General features: G+C 40.9%; 2 protein-coding genes across 2 annotated transcripts; one reads left to right on the plus strand and one right to left on the minus strand.

Annotated features, from left to right (window-relative positions):
* Positions 1-553: 553 nt before the first annotated feature.
* Positions 554-7,989, minus strand: phgdh (phosphoglycerate dehydrogenase). Its single transcript, XM_053439628.1, has 12 exons — positions 7,730-7,989; positions 6,294-6,445; positions 6,139-6,204; positions 5,996-6,050; positions 5,714-5,812; positions 5,491-5,623; positions 4,714-4,862; positions 4,452-4,604; positions 2,630-2,768; positions 2,269-2,396; positions 1,942-2,164; positions 554-1,020 (listed from the first exon to the last, which is right to left on the minus strand). Exons 1-12 carry the CDS (start codon positions 7,865-7,867, stop codon positions 866-868), a joined length of 1,590 nt encoding a protein of 529 aa, XP_053295603.1. The 5' UTR covers positions 7,868-7,989; the 3' UTR covers positions 554-865.
* Positions 7,990-10,784: 2,795 nt separating this feature from the next.
* On the plus strand, positions 10,785-13,914 carry cfap210 (cilia and flagella associated protein 210). The gene is made up of 9 exons (XM_053440350.1): positions 10,785-10,803; positions 10,928-11,127; positions 11,219-11,392; positions 11,477-11,682; positions 11,841-11,997; positions 12,066-12,205; positions 12,291-12,483; positions 13,300-13,464; positions 13,555-13,914. Exons 1-9 carry the CDS (start codon positions 10,785-10,787, stop codon positions 13,912-13,914), a joined length of 1,614 nt encoding a protein of 537 aa, XP_053296325.1.
* The last annotated feature ends 738 nt before the right edge of the window (positions 13,915-14,652 follow it).

Raw genomic sequence — 14,652 nt, forward strand, 5'->3', positions numbered from 1 at the left:
TTTGTTAGTTGGTTTGTGTTATGCGTTCTGCGTGTGCGCTCTACTGAGTGTCACTCAAGTTTTTACGTAGTGATAGTTGAGTTTGAGAAAATTGACCTGAAGTTCAAGCAGATAGGAGAGTAAAGGCAATTGGATTTGAAATACAGAACTTGAGCTGAATTCATAAAACGATTTTGGAGAATGTTATCAAATCATGATAACATTCCTACTGCCGTTTTCAGTCAGTAAATGTATTTAAAAGTCAGGAACAATCATACTGAATGAAGAAATGGGCCATTGCAAAGGGGGACATTTATAGACAGAATTTTACAAATTGTAGAAAATGGTGTTGGTTGCATTGCTTCATGCTGTTGGGACATTTTAAAAAGGTGATGAATCATATTTTATGACTGGTTTTGAATAAAATATGTTTATGTTATTGACACCGTTACTTGTCAGGTATGTTGACCAGTACAATGATGTGGTCCAAAACCGCAATGCCCCGGATCAATTGACATAATCCTCCCGTGTAATTCATTCTTCAGTCTCACTAGGTAATAATAAAAAAAAAACATTTTCAGTGTTTTAGTAAGTGTATTTTATTTCACATCTCTGCTTTGAAATGGTCAAATAAACTGTAAAAGAACAATTCACTCCATCTTCACTTCAAAGGGCTCCTAACCCATCTTACAACTGGAATGTTATCAGAACGCAAGACATTTTAAAGTGTTCAAGTGTTTGAAACCAGTTCAACTTCTAAACAAGTCGTTAGCTGTAAACATGAAGACCAAGACAGATCAATTATATTAGACACTATTGAACATGTTAGGCTTCTTCAGATACTGAATGTTATCCAGGCACTGGAGCGGTTCCTGCTGCCGTCAGTTTAAATGGCGAGCTGTGCAGACTCCTTAACCAAGGACTTTAAGGCACCGAGGTCTCGCAGGAGGGAGGACACCCCCACACAATACCACAGATCACCACTGCGGTCTGAGGGAGTGCTGAAAGACTCGATCTCCACTCCCTCTGTGGCCAGCACTCCTAAACAAAGAACAATTGAAAAGAAAGAGAAAAAAGGTGTGAGTTTAAGGCAAAACATAAATATAATAACTCAAGGAAAACTGTTATTTAGTCCATAGAGATCACATCTCAATTCCATCTTTTATTTAAATGGAAAGCTTGAAATTAAAAAAAGAGCATCTGTAAAACTAAATACAGGTTTTCTGACAGAAATACATGAACTTAATTTTGCTGAAGTGTTTGCACTCTGTCAAGACCACTTGTTGATAAGTGAATTGAGATGATAGAAAGGATGTTAGTTGTGCCCATGACACACAAAAACAAAAACATAATTCTGATCCCATCTCTCGCCCTATGACAGCTGGGACTGGCTTTGTAGATGGTCGTGCACGTGATCTCAGTGTGATGTCAGTTTGGCTGTTGTATTCGCTAAGATTTCTGAATAAAGTGCATTGAAAAAGAATAGCCTTCAGTTCAATTTGTAAACTTTGTTGCCACTCTAGTTTTATGTGGTTTCACTACCAGCAAAATAAACATTGTTTCCACAGATACAAACAAGCCTTCTTCCTTTTCATTTTCTTCATTTGTCTGATCATGTCTCAACTTCTGAAAATCAGAACTATCCAAAGTAGATGGGAAAGGGCCCATAGATATGGATGGAGGAATGCCTTTTGTGAGTGTGCGCCATTAAAACTAATTTGATAATTCTGATAAAAGATCAAAAATAAGATGTAAGCGATGACCTCCACAGACTCATCTGTGCTAGTTTTTCAGTGTAAAATGCTGAAGCACAAGAAAGGACTTAGCTATTTAATTTTATAAATCTGATAAGACTTTTAATACAGAGACAAACTGGTTCCTATCTTTTAACTGTGGCCTTATTAAAACACATTCAGTTCTACTAGGCAGATTTTCACACAAATAATCTTTAAAGTTTCTCACCAGCCACAGAAGTAAGGAGCTGTGGACTAGCAGGGGCTTTGAAGAGGAGCAGATTCCCAGTGAGACGGACCGGTTGTCTGAACACACTGTTGCTCAGCTCCAGCAGCACCGGCACACCACCATGAACTGCACCCACGGCTTTGTAGCTGTAGCCGTTGGCCTCGATCTCCACCGTGCACACTCCATCAGCCGCCTCGTCAGTAGCACAGTGCGCTTGGTTTACCTGAAGGGTCAGTTCACATGCACGACACCATTATTCCACTAAAAACTAAAAAGACACACTCCTTATTGCGAGGTGGCGTTTGTCACAATGAGATGACACTGTACCTCGATTCCAGATTCCTTGGCCAGACTCAGGACATTGATGAGGTTTGGGCAGCAGCCAGATTCATGATTCAGCAGTCCAACCAGGACTGATGATGTCATGTAACCGCCAGAGGACTTCATGCCATCACCTGTTTGTAGAAAACAGTGAATACGATTACCTTCCAGTTAATTTAATAAAAACAGATAAGACATAAACAGAAGATCACATCTTTTACATTAGCTCATGTAAAACTGATATCACTTACAGCATCTGAATCACAATCACGCCACTAGAGGGGGGGAAAGCGCCACTCATGCAATATTGTCCTCCCTTTGAGTTCACTGGTGAAACAAACTGTACATATTTATAGTATAGCTTTACCTTGAGTGGTGATCTTCACTTGGCTGAACGGTTTATTAGAGCTGGAGCACGACTGCAGCACGGCTCCAATGGCTTCTCCGAGTTTAATCAGCAGATGAGATTCCTGGGAGAAGGTGCTCGCCAAAACCTGAGCATTTACCTAGAAGAGAAAAAAAAGACATGTTGGATTGGATCAGGTGTGTTTTCGTGAACGGAAGCAGATGCTTTAAGCAGCACACATAGTCAAACGATTACATCTCAATAATCATGATTTAGCCATTTTCTTCTTGACTTTCAAAATTCAGTGACATAAATACAGACTTAGTCACACATTAGTAGTGAAGGCCTGCTCCTTGTACATGAACATCCGAGTTACCCAGATTAGATTGTTGATGATTTGACTTGAGCTTGAATTGTTTCAGGCCTCTGAAGCTGGATTAGCTGGAAGTGTTGTAATTGCAACAGGATATTGACAGTCCGCTTTTAAAAACTGATACAGAGTCGTTGCTTTCTCGGGGATACAACGTAAGAATAATGTTATAATTCACATTCTTAGATGAAAACATGAAGGTTATTGACAAGTCCCTATAATCTATTGCTGTACTTAATCACATTTAATAATCTCTATTTATACATAATGAAATATATTATGTTCTATTATCGCTTCGGTCTCTCGGTGGAAAAAGACACAATCCTTCACCTACAACACTCGGGGTCTGAACAGATTCACTGGTGATATCTGAATGTTAAATAGAGACTGAAATGTTGAAACCTCAGAACTTATCAGTTCTAAGTTCCCCTCAGACCCTGTTGTGACCTGGTTTTAACACACGTCTCTGGTGTGACACGTCGAGGACGTATTTTCAGATCTGATCACTCGCATGACATGATGCCACTACCTGGCCATGCTTTGACAAGTGTTATAGAATCGTTGACTGTTAAAGTAAAGGCTAACTTGGAGGATTATGAGACCGTTGCAGTTTGAATTTGTTCGAAGTGGTTGCATGCATCGGATATTCCAATAAAGTGAGAGACTTGTGACAGCTCTGATATGGGATGAACGGAAAATTGGTTTCATAGAGTAAGTCTGCAAATGGAGATTATTGCCAGAAGTGTGTGCACAAAGCTGCGTGTTCTTAATGCATTAATTTGATGCTGTGCATTGTGAGTGTAGAAGAGTGAAAACAGTGAGAGCTCATGCTTAAAAAAAAGCTTTGTGTGTGACGCCGCTGACATCCTGCCATTCAGGTAAAGTGAGTGTTAGTGTCACATGGGTTCATTCTGTTCTCTTGTTACCTACCTTGGGTTTTATGCAATAGCTTTAAAAAGAGACACACAACATGGATTTAACATGTGAAACAGCTTATTTGCTGTGAAGATGAAAACTGTTGCATGACATTTGTGGCTCAAAAAAAAAAACAACACCACCCACAGAGGGCACTGTCACATGTAAACAAATGAAGCAGTGGCAAATATTTGCCTCTTGTTCACACAAACAATCTGCAAACATTCACTTCCTGTGTCAGAGCAATCCGCAGCATGGCTTGGCGTGAAGTTTAACTCTGGTGAACTTTGAGCCGCGACATTGGCCCCCATTTGTGTATGTGTGACTATGCCCTTAAAGTGTCATCAGCTTGTGTTCCTGGATCAATTTTAAAGTCTGCATTACAAGCTGAGGGTTATGGTTTTATTGTTGTCGTTGATTTATCCATTTTTGGGGAGATGTCCGGATTTCCTTTTCACCATCTCTTACCTTTATAGCAGTGCAATACTAAATTCCTAGTACACCTCTTAAATATTCTTTGTAACCCAAAAGACTGGTGTGATATCGGGTACAACTTACTGCTCCAACCAGTTTCTTGCCCTTCACCATGTCCACAATCTGCAGGGCGATGTCCTCCCCACAGCGAGCCTGAGCCTCCTTGGTGCTGGCTCCCAGGTGAGGACAGCTGATGGCGTTGGGATGGTTCACCAGTGCGCGGTTCTTCGGTGGCTCCTGTGGCCAAACATAAAACACATATCCATTGAGGATATCTACTTGATTTGTGTTACCGCGGTCCGTCATGATTAGACTGATGTGTGATGATAGGGGGTTGTAAACTTGCCTCAACAAAGACATCAAGTCCTGCTCCTCCACACTGTCCAGACTCCAACGCTCTGAGGAGGGCGTCCTCATCGATGATGCCGCCCCTGGCGCAGTTCACCACCTTCACTCCTTTCTTGCATTTAGCGAATGATTCGTCGTTAAGCAGACCTTTAATACACAAACACACAAAAAACATCTGATAAGTGCCTTCTACAACTCGCTAGTTCAATGCATCGTATTAAAAGTGATGTAATCAGCAAAGATTTCAGAGAGCCTATTCAGACCTGGTTTTAACATCCATCCTGAGACATTTGAAGTACAATGCACCCAAATGTGTCCTGAGATCCCATCGCTCAGACCCCGTTTCCAGGTGGTCTGGGACACATGTGGCCACATTCCTTTTACTGCATGAACACACATGTTTCCTGAGCCACAGGTGAAGGACCGCCTACCCAGCTGACGTCCTCTGACCCGCTTAAGTTTCACAATAAATCAAAAGATGTTTCTATGATTCTCAGTGTCCATACATTGATTTGTTTGTAGCCACCACCACAATATCAACACTGATCCTCACATTATGATTGATCCTTTTCGTAATTCTGTCCCTCCTGACTCTGCTCGCCCTCTTTCTCTCCATCTCTCGCTTTTGCCGAAACCCAAATGAGAAATGACAGTCGTGTTATTTGCATATAGTGCCGGGAAGTGAGATCCAATCACAATCGTAACGCTGTGCACTGGCTGGACGTTAACACCAGGTCTGTTGCTGCTCAGTGGGGAGAACTTGTGTACAACTCACCCACAGTAGAGGGCATCAGGGGAGTGTGGACAGTAATATAATCACACTGGGGCCAGAGCTCCTCCAGCTCCATCTGCTCCACCCCCCAGCTGGCCGACACCTCAGTTGGAGTGATGGGGTCATAGCCAATAGTCTGGAGATAGAGAAAAGAAAATACATCAGCATTTGTGTCTCATCTAAACGTGTGTACACAGTTTCATCGTGGAATAATCTGTTTACTTGCCCTCATTTGGAATGATTGCATCCTTGAGGCGACTTCTTTTCCTATTCTGCCAAGTCCCACTATGCCGAGCACTTTGCCGTAGAGCTCTGCACCCATGAACTGTAAAATTAGAAACAAGACAATGACCCTGATTACGAAATCCACAACTACACAGATCCAAGTGTCCGGTCTGATTATTGCAGACTGGACCAACAATGGAGTCGACCATGCGACGGTAAATCGCTTTGTGAGCCAACTGAGGACCCCGGTCGTTCAAAGGGGAGGACCAACATCTCTGCTGACCTTTTTGCGATCCCAGTTCCCTTGTTTCATCGACATTGCAGCTTGAGGCACATTTCTGCAAACACACAAAAACACATTATTATCGTGCAATTAAAAAGACTGAGCATATCGACAAAAGCTCATGAATACAGAAGTCATGTTACCTTGAGAGGCTCATCAGCAGGGCACATGTCAACTCTGCAGCACTGATCGTGTTCCCACTCGGTGTGCTGCAGGAAACAGTCTCCAGTTAATGAACTGCACATTATATCGAGGCTGCAATCCAAGTCTAATTTTTATAAAAGGCCTCCAGACTTACTTCATTACAATGATGCCCTTCTTGGTGGCAGCATCAACGTCCACATTGTCCACACCGGTCCCAGCTCTCCCAATGATTTTCAGATTACTAGCAGCATTGATAACATCGGCTGTTACCTTGGTGGCAGATCTCACCACAAGGCCATCGTAGTCCTGGGATGGGGAGAGAGGCACATTGTTGATTAGAAATCATTTGATATCTGTAGTTGATCATATGAATAGTAACGAAGCAAAGCGGCAAATTAACCTGCGATTCCAAATCTTCCAAAACCCTGAGGCCCACAAATTCAATTCTGTCAAATACTTTGCGGTTATGCTACATTTTTGGACAACTACACCACACATAGCACAATATGAAATGTACAAAAGAAAAGAAAAAAACAACATGGTATTACAACACCTGATGAAGTTTTCTAGGCAAATTGTGCAAAATAAGTTAATAACTTACTGTATTACTTACTTACTATATAATTTATATAAAATAATAAGTTCCAACACTTTAACTTGTTTCATTTAATGGGAAGCACAAATCCTACTTGTTGGAATCAGTTTGTGTGTTCTGGTTTTAATCGAGAATCAAAAGTGATTTCACAACAAACCTAAATCAAACAAATTTTGTAAAAGGGGGGGGAGGGGCCTGACCCAGGGAAGATATTTTGGTGCAAATCCAGATCAGATGTAGATCCAGGATTTCTCCCACCACTTTCTTTAGATGACTAATATTTATGAATATCTGGTGCAGATCCAACATGAAATCTGTACCTGGTGAATTTAAATGTGGTTCTCTCCTGTCTGTTTGTCATGTTTTATGATACATGAGGTGCAGATACAGATAATTTAAATGCTCTTGAAAAATATAGAGCCTACTCCTAAATGCACCACAATCAAAAATGCTTGTGTCAGTGTGAGTTCATGTTTGCACTTATTATCTTTAAAAACAATATTTAAAAAAGCCGATGGGAACATGAATGATTTAAAAGTGAACAGAGCTACATGGGGTTAAGAAGAATCACTTTTCAGATTCTCTTATGTTATGGATCCATTTAGTTTGTGGTGAGAACAGATCCACTTCAGCCCTTTGTTTTGTGTGATAGGAGAAATGGTAAAACCATGGATGAGTTGCATCAGCTTCCCAAGGGGGCGGTGCTAAACTAAAATCCAGGCGATCACACCTCAGCCTGGTGGAAATGCTCTGGGAACCGAGGTTTGCAAATCAAAGTGCTCAATCTTCAAGTGAAAGTTTGAATGAATCTAAAACTACTGTTCGCATGATGCATTGCGTATATACCCCCCCCCCTCCGACAACTGCAGCAGCAAAACGAATGACAACACTTTTTGGAACAGGATTGGGAGGAGAGAGAGAAAAAGGTCTGCATGTTGCGTAGCAGGAAAAAAGAAAAGAAGACGATGCACGTGGAAGCAGAAAGACAACTTTACCTTTATCTCCGCGATGAGTTCATCCTTTGACATTTGCTGCTTCTCCGTCACTCGGATGCCATTTTCCTGCAGCAGGGCTTTGCAGCGAGGGTCCACACTCTCGCTGATCAACACGCTCTTGATGGAGACAGGGGCCATCTTGGTGCGGAGGGGTTCTCTCGGTGCCGGGTGGTGGATGAAGTGGAGCTGGGTAGCGCTTGATGCCCGGAAGAGAGAGAGAGTGATGGTGGACACGGGGAGTTTCCCTCTGCTGGTTGTGAATGGTTCCCTCGGGTTTGGGGACCGCCCCTCACTCAGTGGACCCGCCCCCATCATGCCTACTGTGGCGCAGCTGCCCGTTTGAGATTCTCAGATAAATAGTGAAGCTGAATTCTTCATGATAATCCGTTTCTTTCTAATGGGTAACTACCACATTTAACAGATGTTAGTCCAGAGGCGTTGAACCATCTCTTCATGTTGTTAGAGTTGAGATGAAAGACTCCATTGACGTCATGACCAAGAACCCTAAAGCCATGAGGAGTGGACGTTAAACAATATATTTATATCATTTTTTCAAAGATCTTTTCTTGTTGTCTCCCCATGAATATTCTTGAAACCATGACACGTACCACAGGGCTTTTTAGTTTCTATCCTTAGTCTTCTGTTTTATGTTTAGATATGTTGCATGCATGTTTAGGATTATGACTTCGATAAATAAAAAATATGTTTTATTTAAAAGGATGAAGAAGAAAATGATGCCCCCACCGATATGGTCAAATAATAACAAGTTTATTAAGACATAAATAAACAACAGAAAATAGATTGAAGAAAAGGTATACAATAACAAATACATTATTATTACTAATAACAATTATTAATAATAACTTCCCTTTCTTATCTTCTTTAAAGACGTTGAATAATATACATCAGATTTCTAAAATTTGCAGATTCGGATTCATATTAGAATTGTTGGAATTATTTCCTCCTCTGCCTGGAAGCATATTTCCACCCTCATGCTTACCAGATGGTAAACAGGAAGCTACAGACAGTGTGGTGCCGAAATATGATAGATTGTTTGTGTTCAAATACACCAGGAATCAATTTGATCCCTTCAAGCAACATCAGACTTGATTTTATCTTCTCACACTGAACACTCACTGAGGTCAGACGAGTTCAGTCTTAACTCAAGAGACAGTGTTGATCACCTGACTCATTAGGCTGCACATGACTGCCCAGCCAGTGTTGGCTCAGTATTTTCAAGTCCAACCCTTATATGCCTTTAACCCTGCTGTTAAAATGCATGTCATTTGATTTTCAACAGAATCTGTGTCAGTATATTTTAATATGAACCCAATATGATGGAAACGTGTTTCTCTGACTCTGTGATGAATAAGAGTACATTTAAATACAAACCTGTAGTTAAAGTTTAAAATAACATGCTCTTGTTATGTTACTAAATTATCACACTATGAGCTCAGATGCTTTTTCAAACATGGTTCAACAAAGTATTTATGTTAATTATTTTTCAATGTGTGCACCAAAATTATGATTGTTATGAAGCTTTTATTGAATCAGTCTTGTCCGTTTCTATCGTAGCATGGTTATGAAACCTGAATCTGACCCACAGGATTAAGCTTGGTCATCTTGTGGGCAGCAAACTCATTGAGGTGAATCCAGGTCAGCTCTCTAACCTCTATGAGCACGATCCTAAGGAAGGTCCAGGTAATGTTGAACTGTGCTGATCACCCCCTGCACAACTAGTTTGTGTGTCCACCTTTAGGAAGAAGATACAAGGAAGAGGAGTTCCTACCCAAATATAGTCTATGGTTCCTACCCTAAAAATGAAAAAGAAAATTCAACCTCCCTTTTGTCTGTAGACTTTTGTCTTTACATGACAAGTGTTACGCCAGGCCTAGGAGCAACCTGAGCATAAGCCAAAATAAGAAAAACAATCTATAAAACCACAATAACATCCTTACATCCAAAAGTAGCAAAAAAACAACGAAAGGCTTCTCTTCCCTACAATTATCAGGATTGCTCGGAATTTCATTGAAAAGGCAACAAACATTAAATACTCTTAACAAAATAGCAATAACACAACACTATAGATCAGACGTGTGATCAGACGCATAGCTGTGTTGGGCGTCAGGAAGAAGACGAGGGCCGGCAACTGGCAGGTGGAGGTTTTAAAGTCAGCTCCATCAGACCAATCCTGCAATCATCTGCCGGACCTGAAACACAGACACAGGAAAAACACAGAGCAGGGGACCAGCACCACCCCCAGGCAGGGAGGAAGAACCACACACAAACACACACACACACACGTACACACATTACGTTGCCTGGATACTGCGCAACAAATCCTCACTGACTTGGCTGTAACATTTGCAACAGCACAAGTTCATTTCATCGCTTTTTGAATAGATAATATATTTGTGATAAAAAGGACCTGCGAGGTTCAGCTCAGCCGCCGGAGAGGATCCAGTAGAGGAGGTAAAAGAAACAGGGGTTTGGGGGGTTGAGGTTGATAAGAATCAGAATGTGTTTTTAGTTCATAGGCAACATGATGACAGCTTTAAAATGTATGTAATTTTATTAAATGGAGGAATCTACTAAAATGCAGAATAAGCACCAATGTTTTAATATTCTAATCTATACAACGATTTAAGCTAGTTTAAAATAATACTTCACACTGTACACTGTACTTGTTAAGCATGATATTACTGTTGTTTATACTATTATGCAGTATTATTTGCATGCATTTAATTGTATTTCTCATATGCAAGTTAAGGCTATCTATCTATCTATCTATCTATCTATCTATCTATCTATCTATCTACCTTTCTATCTATCCCTCCATCCATCCATCTTTCTTTCTATCTATCTATCTATCTATCTATCTATCTATCTATCTATCTATCTATCTATCTATCTATCTATCTATCTATCTATCTATCTATCTATCTATCTATCGATCTATCGATCTATCTATCTATCTATCTATCTATCATTCTATCTATCTTTCTATCTATCTATCTATCTAAAAAATCTGTTTTCTACAAGATCCCATGACACAATGGTTGACAAGCTCATCAGTGCCAATTAATCTGAATCATGCAAATCTAGGGTTTGAATAAACATACAGTGTTATTAGTGTAGTGGTACATTTACTGTTTTGTCTTCCTGGGATCATTTCCTCCCTTTTAATCGTGTCTTCAGCAGAGGAAACCAGCAAGATGTTCCAGGCACCTGATCTCCGACAAGTCACCGTGTTGACCAAAGCTGAATGGCAGAGGATTCAAAATGAAGTAAAGCAGGGTGAGCGAGACAAGGAGAGTATGAGAGAAGCAGAGAACCAGAGAAAAGCCCTGCACCTGAAGTCAAAGCAGATGGTGAAAGAGTGGCCAGACACCATCGCTGTAAGTCGTCCTTACAGGGCTTCTCGTCCGATTTTGTTTACTTTTATTGGTTCCACCTGTGAGTATGAGTCTGTACTCGTTTTTATCAAAGAATCAAAGGCAAAAGAAGCTGGAGGCGAAGAAGATCCGGGAGCAGATCGAGGAAGAGAAAAGGAAACAGTTGGATATAGAAGAGGCCGAATACAATGACCAACAACGTAAAGAGGCCATTGTGAAAGCCAAGACTCAGCTCTACTATCAAACCGACCAAATCAAAGGATTACATGTTAGTATTGCATATTGTTTTTTAATTGTAATAGGCTGCATATTCATACTGTGGGATAATAGCAGAATTTGACTATTTCTACAGAGTGCACTCTTGCTGACAGAGGTGCTGAAGGAGAGGGAGGCTCAGATTGAGCTGAAGAAAAGGATAAAGAGTGTCTCTAAAGATGTGGAAAAAGAATTCATCAATTTGGCAGGGACCAGAAAGGATGAAGCTCTGAGGGAGGAGGAGGAGAAAGCCGCCCAGAGGAAGCTTGAGAAACTGGCTGTTGCAGAAGAGCTGAAAAATCAGTGAGTCCCAAATCAGAGCAGTTTCATTGTCTCCATTTAACATCGTATTTGTTTTAGAAACAGAGTAAAGTATCACAGTGCAGCCCCAGGTTAGAACCTGCAGGAGACTTAAATATACAAATATCTGTTCACATAAGAATATGAATTATTTTCTTGAGGATGAAGAAACATGAGTTGGCCAGAGAGCGACAAGAGAGAGAGAACAAGAAGGAGGGAGAGGAAATCCTTCGCCTTCATGAGCTCTATCTGATGGAGCAGAGAATGGAGGAGGAAAGACAGGAAGAGCAGAAGAGAAACCTGAAGCAGGCTCAACTGGTACGGTCTTAACAACACAAGTTGTGTCGTATTATTTTTATTTCCTAACACACAGCTTCACTATACAGGAACATGTCAATAAAAGAGACCTCATGAGAGCAGCAGAGGCCCAGAAACAGGCGGCTGAAGAGGAGCAGAGGAAACTGTTTCTCTCTGCGAAACAAAAAATGATGAAGTTAAGGAAAGAGAAAGAAACTGAATTGTTCAGGTAAGAACACGCATCTCTTCATCCAGCTCACTGTGTAGACCCACTCATCTGCCTCCACGTCCCAAAAAGTGAATCTACTCCACAGAGAGGTCCAGAGGCAGAGAGAGGGGCTCATGAAGAAACTGACAGACCAGCAGCAGGAGCAAACTGTGAACGAGGATCAGAGGATCGCGAAGGCCGTCGCCGAACAGGAGGCCAGACGTGAGCAGCAGCTGAGGGAGGAGGAGGAGAAAAGGGCTGCAGGGTCAAGGTCCATCGCTGAACACAGAGAACTGATGGTAACGTAGTCATGATATAACAGCAGGAAACTTTTTTTTATCAATTTCATTGGTACTTTAAATTATGTTTTAAACCTGGGGGTTTCAGGGTTTTTTAACTAGTTCAATTTAAGCAGAGGCAGATCAAGAATTAAAAAAAGGGGGGCCACAATTTAAAGAGAGGGGCCAATTATATTTCCAACATCCATGAACAATTCCTGATTCAGTAAGTTGCATATTTAAGTCATTCCTTGTTCACTGTTAGCTCTATGGCTTTGAGCACTTAAAGGTTCCTTGTTCAAGAACATTACATACTTCAGAAAAGATCAGGAAATAAAAACTCTCAACACATTTTCATCTAAATTGTTAGTATATGACTTGTTTTTTTTTTTGTTTTTTTAAAGAGAAGAGATTGCTGAAAGGATAGGGGCACTTCAGCGGCCAATCAGATTTCAGCTCGGGTCAGTGCCCCCCTTGATAAATTCCGATTAAGGTGTTTGTACGTTATCAGTTCCTGTATCCTTTTAATTTTTTTTTACAGCGTGCCAATATCTGTATTCGTTGAGAAAACTTCAACAGATGCACATTACAAAATGCTTTCAACCAAAAACATTTCTCAAAGAAATATCTCTTATTCATTTGAACAATTCTTAAAGCTTGACAGAAGTTGCATTAAATGGACGTTCACATAACTAACATTTGGCCTGAAATTATGATTATGAAATTTGAGGCTTTTTCAGACTTTTTAAGACCCTGTGGAAACCCTGTTTGTGCTGCTTTAATCAGCTGAATCAAACAAAATGTAATCACACTTTTATCACAACACGGTTTTATCAGAGACAAGAAACGGAGCAGAGGGACAAAGAAGAGCAACAGAGATCCAGAGACATGCAGGTGGCAAAGAAAGAGGCTGACAGCATATTTTGTGAGAAAGAAAAAGCGAAGGCTCAGAGGATCAGAGAAGATCTGAAAAAGATACAAGACTGCAATTCAAAACGAATGGTAACGACACAGCTCACCATCACTGCACCATCACAGGTAACAGCAGCCTCTGTTCTCTGAAAGTAAATCTCGATATTTCTGCACACCCAGGCTGCAAAAGCTGCCAGGCAACAGCAACTGAGACGGGAGGAAGAGGAGTTTGAGGCAAGGACCAGAGCCCTCCTGGCTGAGGAGGAAAAGCAGTTTCTAATCTATTCACACGAGGTCATCCATGCAGCAGCAGAGGCTCAGCGAGACGTCTTCCCACTTTGCAAAGCGGCAAGCGAAGGGATCGGAGGAGGACTCGGTCCTGTTTTCGGGGGAGTCAGGCCCAGCTACATGGTTCAGGACCGCAGCGGTGCTCAGATGCCTAACTACAGCTCTGGTGCTACCCAGAACATTAAAGAGCTTCACGAGACAGTAGATATCCAAGAAGCAAAGAAGAGACTGGGGTTCATGTGGGAAGACTAACATGTTTGCAAGGGGAATTGTGACGTTTATCTCCTTTTTTTTCATATTGATTTGACTTTTAATTTGTCACCTGTCTTTGCATGTATGGTTCGGGGGGGGGGGGGGGGGGGGGTCCTAATATACACTCAAACCAATAAACTACAGAAAAATGAAATAATATGTGTTTATGAACTGTTTGTAAATGTGTCCTCGAACACGCTGGCACTAAGAGAAGGAAACTGAACATCTAGTATTCGTATTAACGTTGTATAGGCTGAAAATAAATTTCAGCACTCTAGGATCTAAATATACACTAGTGTAAGAGCAGTGAACAGCTTTAAGCAGCACTCTTTATCTCCCTCAGATTGTGCTCAAACAAAGGTTAAAAAAAAGTTCTTTAGGTTTATGTATCCTTTAAAAACCACACAAACTCAGTATAAAGTACAGTAAACAACCTATATGTAGTTTAACTATTGGTGTGTGTGTGTGTGTGTGTGAGTGTGTGTGTGTGTATGTGTGTGTTTGTGTGTAGCAATACAGCAGGTTTAGATTATAGTTTATATTGATAGAAAAGATCAATATCAACAAACGTTTCTCTAGAAATGTTAAGATAATTAACAATATATAAATATATGCGTGAGCGATTCATTGTGATCTTTAAGGCCTTAAAGGTTCAGCGTTTAGAATTTAGTGACATCTAGTGGTGAAGTGTCATTTTGCAGCAAAACATGATTAAACTATACTAAGTGTGTTAGAAAG

This window comes from Pleuronectes platessa, chromosome 14 (assembly GCF_947347685.1).
Source record: "Pleuronectes platessa chromosome 14, fPlePla1.1, whole genome shotgun sequence".
Classification (NCBI taxonomy): domain Eukaryota; kingdom Metazoa; phylum Chordata; class Actinopteri; order Pleuronectiformes; family Pleuronectidae; genus Pleuronectes; species Pleuronectes platessa.

Bases quoted from the DNA above. Each gene is read 5' to 3' on its own strand.
- cfap210 (XM_053440350.1), top strand. The intron at 11,128-11,218 runs GTAAGTCGTCCT...TTTTTATCAAAG, and splicing joins AGTGGCCAGACACCATCGCT to AATCAAAGGCAAAAGAAGCT. The intron at 11,683-11,840 runs GTGAGTCCCAAA...TATTTTCTTGAG, and splicing joins GCAGAAGAGCTGAAAAATCA to GATGAAGAAACATGAGTTGG.
- phgdh (XM_053439628.1), bottom strand. From the start codon at position 7,867: ATGGCCCCTGTCTCCATCAAGAGCGTGTTGATCAGCGAGAGTGTGGAC. The intron at 2,769-4,451 runs GTAAGTTGTACC...TTTCTCTTCTAG, and splicing joins GCAAGAAACTGGTTGGAGCA to GTAAATGCTCAGGTTTTGGC. The intron at 2,397-2,629 runs GTAAAGCTATAC...TTCTACAAACAG, and splicing joins AGTGAAGATCACCACTCAAG to GTGATGGCATGAAGTCCTCT.